Source organism: Phasianus colchicus, chromosome 18 (assembly GCF_987193195.1).
Source record: "Phasianus colchicus chromosome 18, bPhaCol1.hap1.1, whole genome shotgun sequence".
Taxonomy (NCBI): Eukaryota; Metazoa; Chordata; class Aves; order Galliformes; family Phasianidae; genus Phasianus; species Phasianus colchicus.
In genome coordinates this window covers 3,473,413-3,493,453 of record NC_143453.1, presented here as the reverse complement: position 1 = coordinate 3,493,453, position 20,041 = coordinate 3,473,413, and the positions used below count along the sequence as shown (strand labels likewise).

General features: G+C 42.5%; 1 protein-coding gene across 2 annotated transcripts in view; it reads right to left on the bottom strand.

Annotated features, from left to right (window-relative positions):
* Window positions 1–20,041, bottom strand: part of MORC2 (MORC family CW-type zinc finger 2) — a 37,886-nt gene that overhangs the window by 8,579 nt on the left and 9,266 nt on the right. For both annotated transcript variants that reach the window (XM_031592184.2, XM_031592186.2), the window contains exons 5-15: window positions 17,808–17,898; window positions 16,981–17,089; window positions 15,841–16,000; window positions 15,647–15,758; window positions 14,046–14,171; window positions 9,004–9,083; window positions 5,751–5,833; window positions 4,768–4,853; window positions 1,840–1,980; window positions 1,313–1,467; window positions 1,043–1,171 (exon numbers count right to left, since the gene is read on the bottom strand). In XM_031592184.2, coding sequence (XP_031448044.2) covers window positions 1,043–1,171; window positions 1,313–1,467; window positions 1,840–1,980; window positions 4,768–4,853; window positions 5,751–5,833; window positions 9,004–9,083; window positions 14,046–14,171; window positions 15,647–15,758; window positions 15,841–16,000; window positions 16,981–17,089; window positions 17,808–17,898 — 1,272 coding nt within the window. The remainder of the gene's footprint in view (window positions 1–1,042; window positions 1,172–1,312; window positions 1,468–1,839; window positions 1,981–4,767; window positions 4,854–5,750; window positions 5,834–9,003; window positions 9,084–14,045; window positions 14,172–15,646; window positions 15,759–15,840; window positions 16,001–16,980; window positions 17,090–17,807; window positions 17,899–20,041) is intronic.

Here is a 20,041-nt window from a genome sequence, read left to right as displayed (position 1 = left end):
GCCTGGCATCAACTAATACTTGAGCACTTCACTGCTACAGTGACAGCACTTACAAATGGAGCAGTCCATCCTGAAATCACTGCTCATCTCAGGAGGCAGACTGTCTCTTACTGGCACCAATACTCAAGAACTCAGAGATATAATCACTAAAATTAGATAATGTAATAGATTTTAGATGAGTCAGATGTACTGCATTTGGTTTTTAGGGCAGTGCTGGACTACGAGGGAACCAACATCTTAAAAATTAATAAAAGATGAGCACTTTTAAATCAGGCTCTGGGAGGACTTCACGAGCCATGGCAGATGTCAACAGCAAAGATGATGAAGAATAACAGGAAAGCTCCTTCTATGTGTGAAGAACCTGGAAGTTACTGAGAAAACCATCTTGGGAGGAGAGCATGACAAAATAATTCCAAAAGATTGGCTCTATGTTCCTTGCTACATCCTCATTCCCAGTTCCCGTGGGAAAATGGTCATGGGAGTTTGGTGTCCCTCTATGAAATGAGGAAGTGGTTATGTTGAGATCTCCCTTCTCCCAGCTGGAATAAAGGCTTAGGCAGAGCAACTCAGCAATGCACAAAAGAGAAGCTAAAGAGATGACTGTAAATGGGTTCCTTCTGTGCTATATCCAGAGCTGTTTAATAGGCTGGTGCATCAGAACGCAAGGCACCTGGCTGCTCTCCATAGCTTATGGGGAACTTTGAGATCTTATATGTGTTGAGATGGGTGGCTTTGGTCAGTCCCACTTCCTATGACATTTCTAAGCCTATTCTCAACTCTACTGCTAAGTACATCTGGCCTGTTCTATAGGGCTGCCTGAAGAACATTACAATCAGCACACTATGCAGAACCAAAACCTTATTTTAAGACATTTAAATATACCAGCAGCTGCTGGATAAAAGGCAGAGGGAACAAGCCCTAGCAGGGAACCATGATAGAGGAGCTCATCTCAAACCTCCTCCTATTTATCTGTCCCCAAATTGCAGCCAGGAGTTCCCCCCCCACGGAGGAGCAGCCTCCTAACTGCACTGCTCACACGCACCGCACTGGATGGTGGTGGGGATCTCCATGGCTCTGCGGCGTTTGTAGCGCAGTTCACTGGATGGAGGCTGGTTCCAATTTGCTGACAGATAACCAAACTCATCCCAGAACTTGATGATACCCTTCTGGGCTGGAAAACAGACAAGCTTCCATTCAATACAGAGTTATAATCATAAAAATTGTCACATTCACTCTTGGTTGTCCTCTCCCTCAGTTCCATTCCAGCCCAAGTCTCCCTCTCATGCCCCTGGAAACTGTAAAGCTTCACTACCTATAGCTACATCCTTCCAGTACTGAGCTAAATGCTCTCCCATGGCCTTCAACAAGTGTCTGTATTCTTTGGCATCAGCAAAGTCTTGTTTATTATGAGTTGGCTCCAGAACCAGATAGGGCACATCCACGACACCGACTACTCCACCACACGCCCTGCAAGAGGAACCCACAGTCAGGAACAGTATCAAACTGGTAGATCACTGTTCAGACAAACAGCACAGGGAACAGCTGATGGCACACACACAGTCACACACGTGCATTCTTGCAGCAGTACTGTTTTTAAGTTTATCAGCTTTCTAATTCAGACTTGAGCTGGTATGGTGAGTATTCATTGTTAATTGGGAAAACATGGAAGTACTAGGAAATGTTAGAATAGATGTTATTTGTCAGAATCCAAACTAAAGGTTGAGAAAATGAAAGTCTCATGCTCACGAAGAATGATTAATGCAGAAAAAGATTATTGGAAGGCCTAAGTTATGCGTAAGAACATGCAAAAATATTGCTGAAAAATCTCCAAAAACTCACATGCCACCCTCCAGCTGTGGGCCCACCTTCTCATACATCTTTATCAGTCGACTGCAGTTATAAATGAACATGCCATCCAACTCACGCTGCTCAATATTCACACCAAAAATAAAATTCAGTTCTTTGGGTTCCTTCAGTGCCCTGTAACAGAACGAAAGAAAGGAGTTTTAAATATTTTGCTCTAATTTCTAAAAAACAGAAGTTTTGTTGAGCGTATGTTACACCTAAAGGTGAGTAAAGCACAAAGACTTTGCAATGCAGACATCAATTCAGGCTGAATATTACTTGTTGAGGCAATCTAATTATTCATTTGGATATCATTTCTCCTATGGGAATGGATTTCTGGCTCGTATATAAAATCTAATTTTTAAAATACTCCAGTAGAGCAGAGTTTTATGAATACACTGGTAGGAACAGAACCATCCTCTCCTACAGCACTTTGGTTTGTATCTTCCAGATGCAGCTCCCTGTGTTATACAAAACTAGACAAAACTACAGCCTCAATAGTCAGATTTTTGGAAATTTCTCCAAACAACAAGTTTTACAAGGTTATTACACCGAGTTTGAAAGCTGCACAGCACAACTAACAGCCTCAGCAGAGCTTTTGGTTTTGTGTTTTTTTTTTCCTGGCAATGGCAGGTTGGCAATTTATGCAATTTCTGACTTCTTTATGCAGCAGAGAACTTCAACAGAAGTGGTCTTAAGTACGTTTGTGTGCACATCCAGATTTCTGAATCTGAATCAGCAGTTTCCTATCCCACCCCTATCAGGAACTGTATCTCCTGCAGTGCAAAAAGCCTCCAGAGATTTAGATATCCCTGTTACAAAATCAAACACAACCCATATATTTTACAAAACTATTCTTCTTTAACAGACTAAAACAGATTCCACAGCTTTCATTTTGTAATGAGGATACCTTAGTTTCAGGCTGAAGGTATCACCAAACACAAGGCAAAAAGTTTTAACTATTACCTAATGTTGTCTGTACCACTGTCCTGCCTGAGACCCACCTGCACTGCCCCAGGGAGCTGTTGGGCTTTTCTAAGTGCTGCTTAACTCCTAGAGCAGAATCACTGAATGATCAAGGTTGGAAAAGAGCCCTAAGCTGACCAAATCTGATCACCAACCACCACCAAACCACAGTGCCTCAGTGCCACGTCTGGTTGAAGATGCTTGGAATTCTTTCTGATAATCTGCTGGCTGTCTGCTACCACTATCAGATACTGAGAGAACCTGAGTTGTGCATTCATGAGCATTACATAGTAGTAACCCGTAGCTCTAAGACTGGAGTCTGGCTTAACATTTAAGCTCCTCAAAATAAATCCCAAAAGCAGACTCATTTCATGTCTGTTTTCAGTTTTCTTGAGGTCACCTTTGCCTTCACACAGACATATATATATACCCTTTCTTGGAAACAGAAGCTCCCACAGGGCCTCTAAAGGGACACAAGAGACCAATATGCCTCAAAACCTCCTGTTCTGCTGTTGGCTTCTGAGGTTCCCTGGAGAAGGATGTAAGGCCTTGAATTTCAAGTGAAAAGGTGCACTTTCCTACAGAATAGGAAGGGCATCTCCTCATTTTTATCAGAGAGGACATGAAGTCAAATTATGACCCAAATAATGAAGAACTAAGTGTTTGTTTAAAGCCCAGCCAATCAGCTATTATTAGGACTTGTGTAGTTGCCCTCTGTGCTGGATTTATGACCTGACCTTACACACAGGCTTTGGGAACCAAAAAGAAGAATATACACTAGTCTAGAACTGGCTGCACACTTATTCATCCTCGCTCAGGAGCAGAGCAGCTGAGCCTACACAGGAGTCAGGAGAGAAAGCTGTTTTCCCTGCTGTCTGATGGTTGTCACATACATCTGTTTTCCTCATCACTGCATATTTGAAACCTGACTATAACTCACACTTAAGCAGGAAGAGCTGCTGAAGAAAGTCTGGAATTTCTCATTTCCAAACAGACAACAAAGACCATACAGAAGCTAGCTTCTTTATTTTAAGATCAATGTTTGTTGTTCAGCTCTTTTAAAGGAAAAGCATTTTGGAAGGCTGGTCCACTGACAAAGTTATACTTTGACATACATTATCTGTGTTCTCAAAACTAAGAATAAAAAAAGACAAACTTTACATGCACAATTTAGACGGAAGCTGAAGATCACAGCTCTACCACTTCTGAATTAAAATTATTTAAGATATTAAAATGCATTAAGTTCATTTCTGGCAACAAGTGTGGGATAGTCCTGACCCAGGCAGGGATGTAAATTAGCATGCAAAACAAACAGCTAGGAACAGAGACTTGGTACATACAAATCCCTAACCATGCTCACCATCAGCCTTTGCTTTAAGTAATCAGCCTTTATGTTAATCAGCCTTTACTTTGAGAGATTAAGTTTTCTGTTAGGATTTGTGGTAACTCCTAGTTTGTGAAATGCATATGAAAAATATGCAGAAAATTCATATACAAAGAGTTAATTATTCCCATGACTGTATCAGCAGCAAAGTTAATTGTAGCCTGAGCTAAGTTATAGCAATATATTAGGAATTGATGGCAAGGACTGCAACAGAATTCAACAAGCTTTGAGGAAACACCTCGACAACTCCAGAAGTCACTTCACTCTTAGTTCATAACGTGTGCTTGTTTCTCTGAATCTTAAATGCAAATGGATAAGCAAGAGAACGAAAAAAGTTGATGTTAAAAGAAGAAAAAGCTATTTTCAAATGCTTTTCTCAGGAACAAAAGGGGAACAGCAGAAGCAATCCAGAAAGCCAACTCAACCCCCAGTGTGCGCACACGATGCTCACACGTATTTAAGCTCTGAGCTGAATTTTTCACTCTATCACACGAAGTAAAGCAGGAGAAACATTGGAGCATGTGGAATGAACAGGCTGAGAAGATCAGAGCTTGCAGCTGCCTCGTACTCACCGCTGCTTTGCATCCTTAATCCTCTTCTTGACATCAGCCTCCCGACGCATGGTTATGGCTGAGTTCTGCACCTGACGTAATGTCACCTGCCAGCACAGTAACACTGCTGCTGTGAGATCCAGGAACACTCAATTCCTGAGGTTTTTCTCCCCCCCTCTTCAAAAAGATTCACAAATCTTCCAAATGTAAAGAATTCACCAGCTGTGCTGGGCAATAATTAGCACTCCCAAACATATAGGGCTGCGCCAGTTGCTGGGTTGCTTAAGCAGCTACACAGTTGCTTAGAAGGAAGCATCCAAATGTAACTGTCAATGCAACCAAAGCCATAGGGTGAAGGGCAGGACAACAGGAGGGAAATAGCTGAGATACTCCAACGCTGTATTTTTTGTTAGCTGTCATTAAAGAGTAATTTTAAACTCAGGCCACTTGCTGCACCACCTGGCAGCTCCCTCCCAGCTCAGCCTGCCCACCTCTCAAAGCCCACAGGGCTGCAGCTTCCTGAGGTACCACCAGAAGGAAACAAAAAGAACTTTCTAACAACGGTTTGGGGAAACTGAGGATCAAACTGCAAGAGCAGTAAGAGAGGATCCAAAAGAAAGAAAATAAAATCCCAACGGTTCTACTTTTTTTTCCAGTACTCTGCATTCCCTCAGCCTCAAAAGAGCACCAATCAAAGCACCTTCACAGTAAAACTCAAATACTGGCAGGGGATCACCTGCCAACTGAGATATATTGAAAGATGCGTGGAGTATCAGCATGCTTCCTTCTCACTGGGGCTGGAAAACAGACACGCTTAAGCACGTCCTGCAGTGATGACACCACTGCTGACAACTTATCTCCAACAGAAGTCACCAGCTGCTCCCCTTACATACCCAAGTGCTAACAGCAGGTGCTAAGCAGTTCGTTCTCCCATCCAAAGCCACAGTTCTGAACCTCTCCCTCGGTGCCCAACACAACCAGCTTAGCAGAAAAGCAGGACTCACCCTGGACTCCCGTGTAAGGTCTCCCCCGAGGCGCAGCTCAAACGCACGGGCTTTGCTCTCTGCCTCCCGAGCTTTCTCCTCCGCTGAAACAGCACGAGAAAGAACAGCATTAACCAACATCACCATCATCAGCCACCCAGTACAGACAGCACACAGCACGGCATTCAACTGGGGTGAACAGATTTGCCTGTGCTGGGTTACCCAGACAAGGGAGAGGTGACAAAGTAACACAAAAAAGTACAAAAGAAAATGTTATGTACGAGATGATGATGAAGAAACCACCTTAAATTTGGTCAGAGATCACAGTCAACGCTGGCACAACAGCAGGGCTGAAATCTGTGAAAGCACATCTCAAGGAAGGAAATCTCAGAAAATTGTGCACATTCACTATATTTTTCCTGGAAAAAAATGTTAATCTGTGCTGTACACAAAACAGGACACAGAAAACCTACCATTATGTCCAATGCTCTTTGCATACGCAAATTTTACCACCTAAAAGAACTTCCTCTTCCTACCTCTTTCACATTTTACCAACAAGACTGCATGCCAGCTGGCACACATTGCCCCATACACCCACCCACTTCAGATCCATTCAACAAATTTCATTTTCAGCAGAGAAATTCCTTCCTAAAACGGAGACACAAACAGCTCTTGCAAGTTAGCAACGCATACCTTGCATCTGCATGCTCTCCCATCCAAAAGCACGTTGGCTATGATCCCCTAATACCTCCCTTTCATGTCAGAAGGCTGTTGTGCTTACAGCTGTATGGACAAAGAACTCCCTGTTTGGAACACATCTCTTTTCTCCATCCCACACACTATGAGGCCCCATGGTAAATGTGGACTGGCAAGTCATGCCCTGTTTGGGCTGGGGATGCCTCCAGCTGCAGCTGCCACCTGGACCATACATCTCATGGAGGTATTCTGGCTGCTGATGCAGAACTGATGTCACTGCAGCACCGTGTCAGCTCATGGGAGCAGAAATTGAGAGAGTTGCTGTAGAGATTTCTAACAGGAATAGATTGATATACATAAAAATGTATGCACAGAAACGTTTGTATGCCCAATCACTAAAAGAAAGGATGAGATATGCAAGATGAAGCAAGATATCACACAATAGGATCTTGGAGACAAGCAGCATCTCTCCAAAAAATAATGCTCTCTTTCCAACCAGAAAGAATCCAGACATCGTAGGGAGCACCTGCTGAGTGGTCACCACTATCCTCAGTGCTGGGTCAGAATTACAGGTGGAAATGCACATCTGTAGTGCATCCAGGTATGAGAATGCAAATGGGCCATCAGCCTGCTTAGACCACGAAGGTCATCCTTTCTTTCTTCTCTGTTGTGTTGGAGTTGTGTTACTCTAGCTCCCACAAAAGCACACTCTGAGGGTCACAGTAACTTTATCAAGGAAAGAACAGCTTAATTGCACTGTGTGATAGACTGAAGTCACCCAGTGCCCTCACAGTGCACCCACAGCTTGGCTAAATGGGAAAACACAGAAATTTGGAGACAGCTTAAAAACACATCCACTTGCATATTCCATTTGTATCTAAGCCTGGATTAGCAGCTGGCAAACAAAGCACAGTCAGGTCTGAAGGGAAGAATGGAGTGCTGCCTGTCCATAAGGTGATGCCTGCTTTATTAAAGCAATGACAACTTAGGAGGAATGTCTGACAGGGCACAATTCATTTCCAAGTCTAAGAGTGGAGGCCTAACAGACAAAACCACTTGCTCTAAGCACACAGAAGTTAGAGTCAGCATTCACATCTTCCAAGGAGAAGAATGGCATGGCACACCAACAGCACTGCCAAGCTATGCACTGAGCACTCCAGCATACTCTGGAGAAATGTAAAGCTCAGAATACAGCTCTTAATGACTTTTGGTATCAGACTTCTACATAACTCTTCACCTTTTCTATGTGCTTGCTTTCCAAAATGATCTCTTGAAACTACAAAATGGCAATGCCTCAATGAAGTTTCCTGGAACAGCTGTAGAGGTCCATCTGGTCACTGAGGATGTGGATGCTACAGCTCATCACAGGAGGCAAAAAAAGTTGGTTCTCAGAGAATGAGGAGTTTTTTCCTCATCTTTAATACCAGCATGTCTTTATTTCTGGACTGTGATACATATAGGATGGTGTGCATCCTCACAGGAAACAGACTGGAAATAAGTAAAAATTAATCTTCTTTATCAACAGCAGAAAGAGAGCCGTTGGTATTTGGAACAGAATATTAAAGATGAAACTGATTTCCCCAAGAGCAAAGAAATGAGATCCGTTCCACTGCAGCTGAGGTTAATGCTACAAGAATATTTTAGCCCTGAAGACTTAATGCAATCAGTTCTTGCAGAACAAGGTCTGATGTTTGCCTCGAGTTTTCAGCATGTTCAAAGCTCTTTGTTTAGCACTCACTTCACTACTGGAAAAAGTCAAGTGCTTTGGTGATGAAGGTGAGTTTATATTTCAGTGCTGACAGCCATTTCAGTGCCAGTATCCGTTCTTGGCACTGGGACACTGAATGGCAGCATTCCTCACTGCCAATGCACTAAAGCTCACCTTTCAAAGTCATGAAGGCTTCATGTAATGCTGAAAGAAAGAAACTTATCCAAGTCATGGTATCTGCAACCTTCTTGAGCAGAATGCAAGTTTGCTGAACACGCCTGCTCTGGCTACAGGCCTCAATCCAAAAAATTCATCTATGAGGACAGAGGCACAGGATAAACTGAACTTCATGGTCTATTATACTTCATAAAGGAACAAGAACTGAGAATTAGATCCTTTTGCTGCTTTGGGCAAGGTCAAAAAAAAAAAATCACACTGCTGTTACGAATGCATATGTTGAACATGGTACTGTCTCTTCCTCACCAAAATCACTATCTGATCTGCACAAATGCATGTGCATAGAGCAGCTCTTAAGGCACACACCTCTGCAACATCAGGTTTTTATTTATGAAAGCAGAAGACACAGGTTAATACAACTCCAAGATACCCCAACACTATGGGTTTTCCCCACCAAGGGTTGCAGGGAAGGATTCAACAGGGAATTAAGCCAAGAAGAACAGAACTGTGAGATAACAAATACAGAGGGCTTCAGCCAGAGCAAGGGAGAGCTGTGCACCTCAAGGGTTATTCTGTTACATGCATTCCCTAGAATAAGTGGTCTTCAGGAATAATATAAATCCCCTCCACTGCACAGAAGCAAGACTCAGTCATCCACAGCAAATCAGGATGCATGCACACCCCAGGACTCACCTATCCTCGCCATGTGCTCTGCTTTCTTCACCTCCTGCTCTGCACGAGTCTTGAAACGATTTGAAGTATATTTGTACATCCTGTGATGATCAAAACATCATCAGCAATCTCAGCAGTAAGGTCAAAGCAAGATTTCATCACTTTTTTTTTTTTTTTTTTTTAAGAAAATAAAGTCTCCACATGCTACTCTACTTTTTTTTCCCCAATGGATACACAATAAACAGAGGAGGTTTATGAATCAGTAACTGGGCATTTTGGAAGTACTCAGGCCATATCTTTAAGTCATAGATGCTCTAGCAGTAACTGCAGCTACATCATTCCCTCCTACATTACACAGGGGAGGTGTAACAAATTCCACGTTCTTGAAAGGAATCCAAGATTAAGGAGAACAACTTCTTCAGAAGGGAAAACATATTATTTTACGTATATGTAAAACTTTTCAAAAAAAAACAAACAACTTCCATTCCAGATAAATAATCCTTCCTTTCTCCTGCAAATAGCAACGTGCAGTTTCACAGCATGCACCTCCAGGCAGAGTTAGCTCAAAGCCTGTAAAGCAGCATAGGAAGTGTATGAACACAGCTTCAAGTTGCAGCTTCTAAATTTCAGGACACCTCTGATTTACAACCTTGTAAAGTGTTATTGAGTTGCAATGGCTTGTTTTACCTTCCATATACAGTGCAACATGACAAATAACCACGTTAGGAGAGGCAAAGTCAGGTACTGGGTTGTGCAATCTCCTCAAACCTACTTGAGGATGATCTAAGCTACCTGGAGCCAAGAACCAGAACCCATTCTGAAAAACACAACTGCTGTCAACATGTTGGCATAATTAAATTACATCATCCACATTCTGCCTTACATTCCTGGGTGAGAGGGAACAGGGTGAAGCTGAATGATCTCAACAAATGACTCTTGAGGAAGAGGGTTATGGTCAACAGCTCTATGTCCAGGTGAAGGCTGGTGATAAGGGGTGTCCCCCTAGGGTCTGTCCTGCAACCAGTGCTTTCAGCATCTTTATCAGTGACACAGGCAGTGGTATTGAGAGTACCTCAGTAAGTTTGCTACAGAAATAAACTAAGCAATGTGGTTGACATGATGGAAGGAAGGGGTGCCATCCACAGGGATCTGGACAAGCTTGAGAAGTGGACCCACATGAATGTAATGGGGTTTAACAAGGCCAAGTGCAGAGTGTTGCAGCTGGGTCGGGGCAACCCCAGGTAAGTGTACAGACAAGGAGGAAAAACCCCTCGAGAGCAACCTTGCATAGAAGGATTTGGGGGGTTCTGGTGGACAAGAAGCTGGATGTAAGCCAGCAGAGTGCCCCTGCAGCCCCATCTCTGGAACTGTTCTCAGGCAGGCTGGATGGGATTTTGGGCAGCCTGGTCTAGTGGAAAACATCCATGCCCACAGCAGGGAGGTTAGAAGGAGATGATCTTTAAGGTTGCTTCCAATCCAAGCCATTCTGTGATTCTAAGAGAAGTACTTGGGCATGATCACAGACAGATTGCTTCACCAAGCCAGGTACACCTCCTCCTTTTCAACCCAGAGAGGCAGACTAAGCTGTCACCCCAGCTCTACTCCCACCTTCCCACACTTCTCCCTGCACCAGCTTCAGTCACCTGCAGGAATGTTCAATAGCACAAAAACAAAACAAAGAACGCAGATTTGGTTCCAGATAAACTGTACCAGAGACTGAACAATTCCAGAAAGAAGAAAGCACCCAACCATTACGTTTTGCTTTATTTTGCAATGCCAAATGGCTTTGGCCAGGAAAGCTCACAGTCAAGTGGTGGGAACTGATATGCACTGAGAAGTCTGACAGACAAGAAGTCCACACTTTCCTGCCTTCAAAATATTCGTTATAATCATCCTAGAGTGTCCTCATGAAGGAATCTCTCTCACACATGGTACAATAATAGCACACACATCACAGAGCCAGCCAAGGCAAACAAAGCAGCATGCAGTGCTACTGCAGCCACCAGCACCTGATGCCTGCTGAGATCACTGCTTGCTCAAATAGCAGGCATATAAGCTAACGTGCAGAACAGCCTGCTTACTTCTAGCTGCATGTACTGTGCTGCAAAACAAGTTGAAACAGTGACTGTGGGAGGCAACAGATGAAGTAACTGTTCAAGAGATGAAAGCAGCTTCCAGGGAGGGTGGTGCTGCGGCATCACACCTATAAATGCTGCTGAAAGATCTGCACAAAAGCAACTTGCTCCTGACTCCTGAACATCACAGGTTCCAGAAAGGTTGTATGAGGTCTCACCGAACTCTAGCAAAGGGTAGAATATATCCAGAGCTGTTTTGTAAGGAAAAACTGCTTCCTCAGCAGTCTTGGATCTCTTTCTCCCACATGAATGGGAGGGCCACATTGGTAGCCGATTATACAACCCACAGAAAGACAGCATTCAGGAAAGACAGGTGACAGAAGGAGAACAGATGTCCTGCTCAGAACACAAGCTGTTATTTTTGAAGGAGAGCAAAACAAAGGCTGCAAAACCCAGATTTGCACAATAAAGGCATTTAAACACACTGAGGACCATTACAGATTTCCATTCTTTGTTCTGTAATATAAAAACAATTAACCTGCAGACAAGTCACTGTTAAATGATCTTCCTTCAGAGATGAAGACAGAGTTACTGCCTACAAACAGGAGATAATTCACTGCCTTCAGCAGGCAACCCTCCTTAGCAGATCTTGATACCAGAATGGCCCAGTGCAGAGCATGAAGTGATCGTTTCAAGCAGAAAGACACCTGGCCAAAAGCTCACCAAGGATGTAAAAAGACTACAATCAGGATCATTTCTTAGCTCACCATCAAGTAATGGCCTGCTCTCAGCATGGCTAGTTTATAACACGTTTTCTTAAAAAATCCAGCAACAGAAATGGATAGGTGTGTCTCTATACTGATGGATGAATGCCATTCCATTACAGTACTTAAGCAGCCTTTAATTAGGAGGATATGAATAAAGTTAACACTTGGGCATCATGACTCTCCCGCAGAGATTAGCAAATAGCCTTACGTAGAACACTCAGCACAGCATCCTTTGGGCTGTCAGCCAGGAGAACCATCACTGCCTGCTACATGCTTGTTTGCTGGCTAGAAAAGCTCAGCAGTAATCTGGCCTAGACTACAGTAGTTCTGCCACATGATCTTCCTTCAGAGATGAAGACAGAGTTACTGCCTACAAACAGGAGATAATTCACTGCCTTCAAACAGGAGATAATTCACTGCCTTCAAACAGGAGATAATTCACTGCCTTCAAACAGGAGATAATTCACTGCCTTCAGCAGGCAACCCTCCTTAGCAGATCTTGAGACCAGAATGGCCCAATGCAGAGCATGAAGTGATCACTTCAAGCAGAAAGACACCTGGCCACAGTGCTACAGCATTAACTGTCCTCCAAAGGAATGTTGTAACATCAGTATGCTTCCCCCCTATGCTCCTGTACAAATCAGAGTCATTTTGCAAGTTCAGAGGAGTAGCATTAAGCAGCAGACAACTCAGTAGCTAGCTGGGGATGCATGAGCTCTGGCTTCAACTCTGAAAGGAAAATCCATGACACAAGCACCCTGAATTTTCAGTAAAACATGGAAACATGCAAACAAACAAATCACCAACAGCTGTAAAAAGAAAAACTTCATTCTCAAAAAGGACTGATTGACTGGCTTTCCTCTAGCAGGTCCCTCAAGAAAGAGCTATTCAAGAGAGAATAAGCTGTGTGTAGGTGCCAGAAGGGAAGTGAATGAATTTTCACAACCTGTTCATACCATCTACCAGAAGGGCTCTCAAAATCTACAATGAAGTTTCAGCAGCCATGCAGCCATTAGAGTACAAGGATGCAGTCTAGACACTCTAAAGAAACTCTCCTCTTTTGCTTTCCTTCCATATTACTCTTCTGAACTGTGGCATGGGATGAAACAGCACATGGCAATCACACACAGGTAAAACAAAGAAATTCAGAGTGTAAGATTCTATCAACCGAGCAAACCAGAATTTACAGCAGCAAGTCATTCTGACTGCCTTTGACAGTGAAAAGGCTGAGAAGGGGAGAGCAGTAGATGCAATCTCACTTGACTTTTCTCAGGTTTCTGACACCACTTTCCAAATTCTAATTAAAGAAGCTGAGTAAGTATGAGCTGAGAGGCAGACTTATGTAAGCTGAAAATTTGCCAGGTTCAAAGGGCACTAATCAGCAGCTTGACAACTAACTGCAACTAGTAAAAATACCCAGGAAGCTGATGGTGGGCCCACACTGTTAAAATTCTACTGCACAAAATAGTGGTGTGTTATTAAGGCATAGGGCTACCTTAGAATGCAGCCTGTGTGTGCTATCATGGCCAGGTCTCAGACAGACCTAAATACAATTCCCTTTATTCCCCTCTCATCCTTAGCACCTTTTTTATTCTCTTTTAAGACAACTGACAGCACACCTCATCTCACTTTCAAATGTGCCGTGTTCAAGGGAATTAAAAAGGAAGACAGGGAACAGTTTTTCCCAATCTCTATTCAAACCTAGATTAACCACCAATAAAAGTTAATTTTCAAAATAACTATTTCAAAGTGTTCAGTGTGGTTTCCTTTCTGTAGTAATTCTAGAATGTACCATAGGTGTTTTCCTGTCCTATTAAAAAAATGGAAGACCAGGGAAACTGGAAGCCAGTCAGCTCACCTCTGTGCCTGGCAACACACTGGAGCACATCCCCTTGAAAACCATGCTAAAGCCCATGGAAAATAAAGAGGTGATTGGTGACAGCCAACATGGCCTTACTAAGGGCAAACTGTGCCTGCCAAATTTGGTGGCCTTCTGATGGTGTTACAGCCTTAATAAATATAAGCAGAGCAACTAACATCATCTGTCTGCACTCATTCAAAGCATCTGACATTGTCCTGTGTGACATCTGTGTCTCTCATGATCTGTTTTTTGTAGCTCCAATGTGGAGTTACGTAGGATACATCCAGACAGCAAAATGCTAAACCATTTTTCATAAGGAAGGTCCTGCATGTGTAAGCAGACTTTGGTTCTGATGCTTACCTTGGCTTGTACAAGCAGCATGAAAGCCTCTTGGTTTGTACCTTGTGTCCATTTATAAAGATTCTCATTCTGGGATCAATGTACAGCACAGCAGCATAGGCACGGAAGGAGCGGCGCTCAGGCTTTCTGCAAGAGAGATGTGTACAGAAACTAAGCAGTTTGTTCTGTAGGACTACTGGGAGACACTCTTCCTATTATGACCACATACTTCAAAGATGACTCATTCAATTAATCCCCTGAGTAACCAATGACTCCTTAATCAGAGCGCTCATCTTTGGTCTTTCCTTTCCTTTACCATTTTTGCCTCTCAATTCTCCAGCTAAAAACAGCCCAGACATACCACTGTCATACAGCCTCCACAAACAAACAAAATGAACAAGTTTCTCCATCAAAAAAACTTGTAAGATTCTTGTTTCCCAAGAAATTGCTATCTAGGTTCCAAACGACCAACAGAATCACCTCCTCACACTGATTTTCACTACCTTGTGAATTATTTTAGGCACCTACAGCACGATTAATACCTTGTTGTGTTGCCATATCAGGCATCTACTCCAAAACACTGCAAACATACAACCTCCAACAAGTGAGTGAGGTAAAAGAAAAGGTTTTTCTATTTTATCATTCAGGTGGTATTTTTTTCAACCTTTGTGTTCTGTAGATTTTTGTACCAAGTTGTGTATTTTACATGTTGTTGCAAAACATTTACGTGCATATTACTGCAGCTTGAAAGAAATGTTCTAAATAAAGCTGGATAATAAAGGCCATACCTACGACCTGAACCACTTAACACCACGTGTTCTACTTGTTAGTACACTTTACCTTCAGTTCATCAGGAGTATGCTCCAGCAGAACCTGCTCTGATCAAACACAGAAATAACAGCACACAGAAGCAGCAGCTCCTTCCTCTATCAGTGATAATCATGAAAGCTCACCATCATGCACTGAGGAAACTGAGAATCCTATTAGGTCCCTACAGGTCCCCAAGAGCTTTGCTGCACCTGTATACTAAGCACCAGGCTAATATATTCAAACACCACAGTAGTTTAGGTAATTTTTTCCTTTTCAGGCTACAAAGCTTCCAGAAAGCTCATCCTCCCTGATATGTGGAATAAACACCACCACCCTCTGCTCCTCTAAGCTGCCCTCTGAGCACATTCTCTTTCTTCATCTGAAGGAAGGTCCAGTGACTGCCTGCATCCACCAGCATCATCTGCTCACTGAAGCTGACCTGCACAATAACTCACATTTTCTTGGTGTTCATTTAACCACAAGCTAAGCATTTGTTTGAGATCAGACTCATGACCAGCAACACTCCGACAAAAACCTGATACCGATAGAAAATTACACTCATTGCTCAAGGCATCCTCCCTTCATGACGTTAAAGGTTATTGAGTTTGCTGCGTTGACTGAGATAAGTCAGTGCAGAAATTCAGACCAAAAACAAAGGTATAGTGTCTGTGAGCTATTTGTATGCATGAACTCCAAACTGCTAAGAACTGCTCATCACAGAAAAAGCTGCTTTTAAGAAAACCATACGCACACAGTATACAGTCAAAAGATTGGATCAAAATCCAGGGGCTTGTGATGTCAGCCACACTTACGTTCCCTCTGGGGGAATTTCTGCCATCTGAATGTCTCGAGGGTCAGAAATCACATCCAGCTCTGGCTCCCCGTTGTCCATCAGTTTGAGGTTAAAGATGATCACCAGGGTGCCTAAGCAAGTAACAAGTTGATCAGACAAATCCAACCCAAACTCCAAACTACCTTGCCCATGACCAGCACCATACATACACACCTTTCTCACCACGAATCTTATTAAACTGCTCCATCACTTGCTGTTCTGATTTGAACGGGGAATACTTGTAAATTAGCTCTGTCTCAATAGCAAACTTCTCCATGTTGTCACTCACAGGCTCTCGGTTCCACACGTTCCAGGTGGGCAGTGGAACAATGACCTGCAAACAGCACTGTATCAGGAGCAATCCAGACTCACCCCCTCTATGCCACTTATGTGGATCAGCCCTTTCTGCAGGCCAAGAGTTAGTGCAGGAGCTCTTCTTAACTTTGCAGTGCTTTGTTTAACTGCCAAATGCTCAAGGATCTCTCTTTTTCAGCCTCCCAAGTTATTGTCCTACAACATTTAGTCTTGGAGCAAACAGCTCCAAAGCAACCTGTGAAGTTTTGGCTGCTCAACATCAACACAACCCATGGCTTCTTTCATCTGGCAATGATTTATACCATATATAACACTAAAAAACCATGAGCTTTCATTCTTAAGAAAATAAAATAAAATCAACCTCTGTGCTTAACACCTCCCTTGAGCTTAAGTATTCTTTGTTTATTCTGATTTGCCTTTTCTAATTGTTTTCATATGATTCTAGAAAGGTTGTCAGTTTTCTATTGTTTAGAACAGAAGCACAGATAGAATTATAGACTGCAGATGTATACCAAGTACAGAGAATCACAGAACCATAGAATGGCCTGGGTTGAAAAGGACCACAATGATCATCCAGTTCTAACTCCCCTGCTATGTGCAGGGTTGCCAACTACCAGACCAGGCTGCCCAGAGCCACATCCAGCCTGGCCTTGAATGCCTGAAGGGATGGGGCATGTCCCTTCCTTGTATAAGAATTAAGCTCATGCCAAAACTCCTGGCTCCAGTGGCACTATGGCAGCTGCACACACCACTGCTGGCTGCCCGCTGCTCCATCAATGGCTTCTTTGTGCAGCTCCCTCAGATATCACAATGAAAAATACTTCTTGACATAGTGTAGTGCAAAATAAAAACTTTTCATTGTTGGCCATACTTGAGCACAGAAATACTTCTATGTTAGGAATTCAGATAAAGAACATCTGAACTAAAGGCATACAAATTTTTAATAGGTAGAACCATGCTGATTTCAGCATTCCTCGTGTTACTTCATTATGTACAAACCTCATCAATGCCTTCTTCCTCATGAAATGTCCGGGACAAGAGGAGACAAGTCATGGTGTTATTTTTCTTTGTGAACAGGATAAAGTCTTTCCCAATCCGCATGGAACCCCTGGGGAAAGATTTCAGGCACCACGCTACAAGTGATGATCACCACTTTTTAGCAAACTAGCAGAATTTATGCAAATGCTTTAAAAAGCAGACCAAGTTATCAGTTTGTTTCCATTCTGCTCAATTATGAGACTCCAAAAGCAGATAACAAAAAATGGCTTAAAAATAACAACAGCCCTCTCTTTCTAAATGTATCATTCCTTCCAAAAAAGCATCTAAATGGATCTGGACATCTTCACAAAAAGAACTCGAGCTTTCTAAACTCTTTCCTCTCATACTACTCACGGTTTAAAGCTGAAGTATAATGGAGCTTTCCAAACCTCATACTGTGCAGTACAACTCTATCTGATTGCACTAGCCAAATTTCCTAGCAAGAGGCTGCAGCATTATTTTTGCTTCAATTTCACTATTTGTCTGACATAGGCACATAAAGGTTTTTTCTGTTGCTGTTTTTCACTACTTTTTCCAGCTCTGATCCATACCCTGTATCACAACATGACAACAAAACACTGCAATCATCTCAGAGCAGACCTCCCTGCTGCAGTACACATCCAAAGTGTTCCTGCATACCAAAACACGGTATCTTTATTTAGATTTCATCTGCATGCGTTTTCTCTGATAAAAGAAGCATCTCTAAGCAAAACAAACCGCAACAAAACATTGATTATCTCAGCTCTAATCTCCACAACCTCAGGAGACTGGCTGTGATTAATACCCACGATTTCAAGCCGTTCCCATACTGCCCAATTTGAGTTGACTCCGGCGATCGCTTGGCTGATTTACCAAACTGAATAACGCTGGCAGCTTCACCTGCAATGAGAGACAGAGCAAATCCAAGGTTGGTTTTAATACAAAGACTTGGGTACACCTTCTTGATGTGAATATGTTTATTTAAGTAGAACAGAGATTGTCATATGGAAGAGGCCTCAAGCCGAAGCCAAGGTCTCACCCTGAAGTTCTGCTATCCAGCCCTGATCAATGGTACTGCCCATTATTATTACAAGTGTTGTACAGATGCAATTACACTGATAAAAAGAGTTCTAAATTTCATATCAGACCAGTGCCCCCATCTTAACTGCACAAAGATCTTTTCTTTTGACTAAAAAATGTCAACAAGATCATCTGTTGTGTCAACCACAGTTACCACTGCACTTGTAAACCAAAACCCAACCCTGGGACACTGCAGCTCCGAGGCTATCGCTAACACCACAGACCCAGTGCCCCTCACACTAGCATAAGTCACCATACAAAAAACTTTTGAGTTCAGAATAAAAGAATTACTTCCTCTTTACGAATTTGAACAGAACACTATGACCAATTAACGCACTGCTATGCCAAAAGCTAGTTTTTGCAACTACTGCATGAAGTCAGAGTATTTTAATGGCATAGGACAAAACTAAAGGATATGACAGCTTTACAGATGAGAGGGGCTGTCATTTTTAGTTCAAGCCTTTCCATTGTTTAAGGTACAAAGTCTTTTAATATCATCTGTAGGACAGAAGAATTGTCCTCCCTTTCCCCAAAGATAGCAATCAATCAGTTCACCATAGAATTTACAGGGAGAAACAAAATGCAATTCCAGATACAAGGGAACATGAAGTGCCTTAACAGGAAGAATAGTTTAAACAGGAAAACTAACAGCAATTACATCCTCAATGCGTATACAAGCCACAACTACAAAGAGCTGCAGCCAATGGTCAGGCTGGGTTTGAACATACCCAGGTTCACTAGCACTGGCAATGAGGCTCATTGGTTTAATGAGAAACGACCAATCTGTATGTTAGAATGCTATTATCCATGTAAATGGCATTCAGATTTAAAGCAACAAATGACAAGGCAAAAATATGAGAGAACAACTTCGCAACAACCTTGCTACCTCTATTCAGTACATTCACAAAGGTCTACGGGATGTTTCAAATGCACACTCTGAAAGGATTACAGAACCTCTTTCCTTTTTCCAGCCTACGATGGTACTTTCATGCCAATGAAAGCAAACGTTAGAAGGTTCTCTCATATTTGGAGGTCTGGATTTTATTTTTTATTGTGTTAGTTTTAAAACCAAGTCAGACTGATGTACATGAGATATTCTAAGAGCACATTACGAGCCCCTTTTTGCAATGCAAAAAAAAAAAAACTTTTATCAACAACTGCTTTTAAGAAATATTTTAGAAGCCTAAAAAAGGAAAAGAGTAATTATCTGAGGCATTTCCTTGTTCAGAAAAGGTGAACATATGGTTTATCATTCAGCATAGGAGATTTAAAAGCACTCTGAAAATACAATTTCTCTTGGGCAGAGGAACATCAGTGATGCCCTGAAGAGGGAAGTCCTGAAGGGCAAAGACATTTCTCTCTGCTCCAGACCTTTGGGAGATATTCAACCCTTATCCTCCTCCCAACAAAGAAAGTACAAATGAAAACTCTTCCACACTTCTTGAATTAAGGCTCTAGAGGGAGTTTCACTTACAACCATTTTAGACATACTGTTTTTGTCTCGTCATGTCTCAGAGTTGCTAGATGTAAAAAACAAACTCCCTGGCAACAAAAAGAGCACTGATATGAGCTATGCCAAACAGAAAAGACAAGAAACAATTTGAAAGAACACCCTGAGCATGGCAGATTGAGCTTTAAAACTCCAGAAAAAGAATAAGGGCCAATTTAAAAAACAATTCCTAATAAGAAATATCAAACACCTGAGGTATAAAAATGGGAGATGGAGTTGTTTAAGTCCTGACTGCTGTTTCTGGGACAGAAAACCCTTATGAATGACATGCCAGCAGATTAGGTGTCAGAAATTCTGTGTTATGCAGGCAGTGAGGCCATAGCACAGGTTGCCCAAACGAGCTGTGGATGCTGCATCCCTTGGAGGCATTCAAGATAAGCTGGATGGGGCTCTGAGCACACTGGTATGGTGGGAGGTGCCCCTGTCCACTGTAGAGATTGGAACTTGGAACTA